Source organism: Asparagus officinalis, chromosome 4 (genome assembly GCF_001876935.1).
Source record: "Asparagus officinalis chromosome 4, Aspof.V1, whole genome shotgun sequence".
In the NCBI taxonomy this organism is placed as follows: domain Eukaryota; kingdom Viridiplantae; phylum Streptophyta; class Magnoliopsida; order Asparagales; family Asparagaceae; genus Asparagus; species Asparagus officinalis.
Window position 1 is genome coordinate 112,685,547 of NC_033797.1, and position 3,444 is coordinate 112,688,990.

At 44.5% G+C, this 3,444-nt stretch overlaps 1 protein-coding gene across 1 annotated transcript; it reads left to right on the plus strand.

The window, feature by feature from the left end:
* LOC109839173 lies at positions 1,859-3,112 on the plus strand. Its single transcript, XM_020407603.1, has one exon. It carries the CDS (start codon positions 1,859-1,861, stop codon positions 3,110-3,112), a length of 1,254 nt encoding a protein of 417 aa, XP_020263192.1.

The window sequence follows — 3,444 nt, forward strand, 5'->3', positions numbered from 1 at the left end:
GACTTAAACTCTTATCAATGATTAGTGGTATTAGTGGGTTCAGTTTTTGACGAGGTTCCAGTTAGTCTTTCAATAAAACGCTACAACTAGATTCTGAGCTGACAAAACTACAATACAATCTTAGTGTTAATTTAACGCTTTATTATTATTATTATTATTATTATTATTATTATTATTTCATTTTCTGTGGTAGTGTAACATATTTTGGTACGGTAACATATTCTGACTCACACATGTTTCTTTTAACGTACACCCCATCATATTTCTATTGGGAAAATTAGCTGTTTAGACAATAATTAGCACGAAATTTAGTTTGAAACAGTTAATAGAAATTAGATAAAAACATATAACTGTTATAACTCAGAAATTAAAGTTGTCACCTTTTGAAAATTTAATGCTCATCGTTTACGCTTCTCATTTTAAAATTAGATAATCTATACTTTAATTTGATATTTTTTTGGAACAACAAAGGAAAATAAGTTTGAGAAATTAATTATTAAAGTTAAAAAACGTGACAGCTTCATAGCACCAGGGTCAGGGTTTGGACACCCATAAGATCCGGCCCATCAGACCCCTCCCTGTCCATTAGCAGCTGCGGAGCTCAAAAAAAATCTGCAGCTCAGAGCATGGGAGCTCGGCCGCGATCGGACGAGCGGCACCGAAACGCCTGTTGTTCGACCACGGCCGTTTACGGACTGGGCTGTAGTACTTCCTCTCTCTCTCTCTCTCTCTCTCTCTCTCTCTACAATTCTGCAGTAATCTCTATGAATTTTTGTACAGTTTTGATGAGTGGAAGGACCCATCAGAAGAAGCTTTAGCGGGTGGCAGAGGAACGTGAGCATCCCTTCTCTCGGTGTTTTCTGCTCTAAAGATCGAATCTTTTCCCCTTAATTTGATGTTTGATATTCTACAGTGATTTATATCAGGTTTTGCATCTTGCCCATCACCAAATCCTTCCTCAGTCTTGCCTCGCAATTGGTACTTCCTTCAATCTCTCCAACGTTTTCATTCACTCTTTTGTGGGGTAATGTTTGGATTTAAAAAAAAAAAAATCAAGTTGTGATCTATCTCCTTAGTTGCCAGATTATGGAATTAGCAACGAAGGGGTTTGATTCAAATCCTTGAGGACTTGAATAACGTAAAGGTTCTGAGTTAGGAAACGGGGATTTTCTTTGATCGGTAAAGTAGAGGTTTATAGCATTTCTTGAAGGAGGATTCTAAATTCAGGTTGGGTGTTAAGCTAGGTTTTTTGAATACGACGTTTTAGGCGCTGTATTGGTGTCTGACACGTGTTGGACATGAATTCTCTATGGACATGCCGTCGACACATGTGGTTCAAAGCAAAACCCGGTTTCCCCATTACTTATACTCTAAACTAGCTTCTTTGATAATCTCAGGTTCAAAACGAATCAGTTTTTGAAACTGGAAAACTGTCACCACTTTCTTAAATATTTGAAAAATGTAAGTTTGTTAATCAGTCCTAGTTAATAGATAGAATTCTAGTTAGAATAGAATACTAGTTAGTAGATAGTTTTCTAGTTATTGGATAAGAATTGGAGTTGTAATCTTATCTATATATACATGTAATACTCTTCATGAAAGAGAACGTGAATAAACTTCAGAAAAATTCCTGCTCCTCTATTCCGGTCTGTGTTCATCAACCAAAACAGAGCCTGAGTTCTCTGTCTTGCTGCTTCTGTTCGGTCTCAAAGAAATCTGCCAGGTTCTATTTGTTTGCATACATTGTTTACAGGTTTTATAAAGCTTTCAGGTCTTGTATTGTTGGCCGATCCTGTTCAGGAGCCTACAAGTGGTATCAGAGCCGTGTATGCCTAAGATTCAACCAAGATCCGAAGAGATGACGAGCTCGGAGAAGATGACGACCAAGGTGGGTTCTCTCACTCTTCAATACCCGACGCTATCGAGGGATAACTATGCTTCGTGGGCAATCAAGATGAAAGTCTACATGAAGGCTCAAGACGTGTGGGACGCCATTGAGCCCGCGGCAGGCGCGTCCGTGGAACACAGGAAGGATCAGATGGCGTTGGCGGCCATCTACCAGGGGATTCCTGAAGAGACTTTGATGGTGATTGCAGAGAAGCAGAAGGCAAAAGAGGCATGGGAGACGTTGAAAACAATGCATCTAGGAGCGGATCGTGTGAGGAACGCGAAGGTGCAGACCTTGAAGTCCGAGTTCGAACTTCTCCGGATGAAGGAGAATGATAAGGTCGACGATTTTTCGACGAAGTTGACAGGAGTCATCAACAAGATCCGGGCTTTAGGCGGCGAGATGGAGGAGAACTACGTCGTCAGAAAGCTACTTCGGGCGGTACCGGAGAGATTTCTTACTATCGTCTCCACGATTGAACAGTTCGGGGACATCGATGGCATGACACTCGAGGAGGCGATCGGGCGTCTCAAAGCCCACGAGGAGAGGGCACGTGTTTTTCGAAACAACGTCGACGATCACCTATTGTTGACGCATGCGGAGTGGCAAGCAAGGGGCAAGAAGAACGGCGGAGGCTTCCTCTCAACACATACAACAAATGATGGTAGCGGACGAGGTCGAGGTCGCGGGGCCGGTCGTGGGCGTGGCCGTGGCCAAAGAGGCCGAGGCGGACAGCAGTACCACGGCAGCGGGCAGCAGCACCACGCTGCCCAAGCAGGCCGCGGAGGGGAGCACGGCGGCCAGGCAGGCCGAGGCGGCTTCGGCGGCAGAGGAGGACGTCCAGGAGGTGGTTTCGACCATGGAGGTGCAGCTCGCCAGGAGGGGGAGAGTAGCACAAGCGGTGGTCGAGACAAATCCAACATCAAATGCTTCAATTGCGGAGTATACGGGCACTTTCAGTCGGAGTGTCACAAGCAACGCCGCAATCATGAACAGGAGGCTCATCTCACCCGTGCATATGACGAGGAGCCAACCTTGATGATGACTGTTTTAGAGGAATCATCAACTGTCATTCTACTCAATGAGGAGAAGGTGGTGCCAAACTTACTCACAGCGGGGGAGGAACAAGTTGCCAACGACGTTTGGTACCTTGACAACGGAGCTAGCAATCACATGACCGGCTACCGAGGCAAGTTCAAGGAGCTTGACGAGAACATTACATGAACCGTCAAGTTTGGTGATGGATCAGCGGTAGAGATCAAGGGGAAAGGCTCTATCCTCTTTCAGTGCAACAATGGCGATCAAAGGCTACTACCCGAGGTATATTATATCCCGAGCTTGAAATCTAACATTATTAGTCTTGGTCAGATGACGGAAGATGGGAGTAAGGTTGTTATTGCTGATGAGTTCCTGAGGGTGTTTGATAGGAACGATGCTCTCTTGATGAGGGTGAAACGTTCATCTAACCGATTGTACAGGATAGAGTTAAAGACTTGCAAGCCGGCGTGTTTGATGGCGAACATTAACGATCCAGCTTGGTTATGGCATGCTCGCCT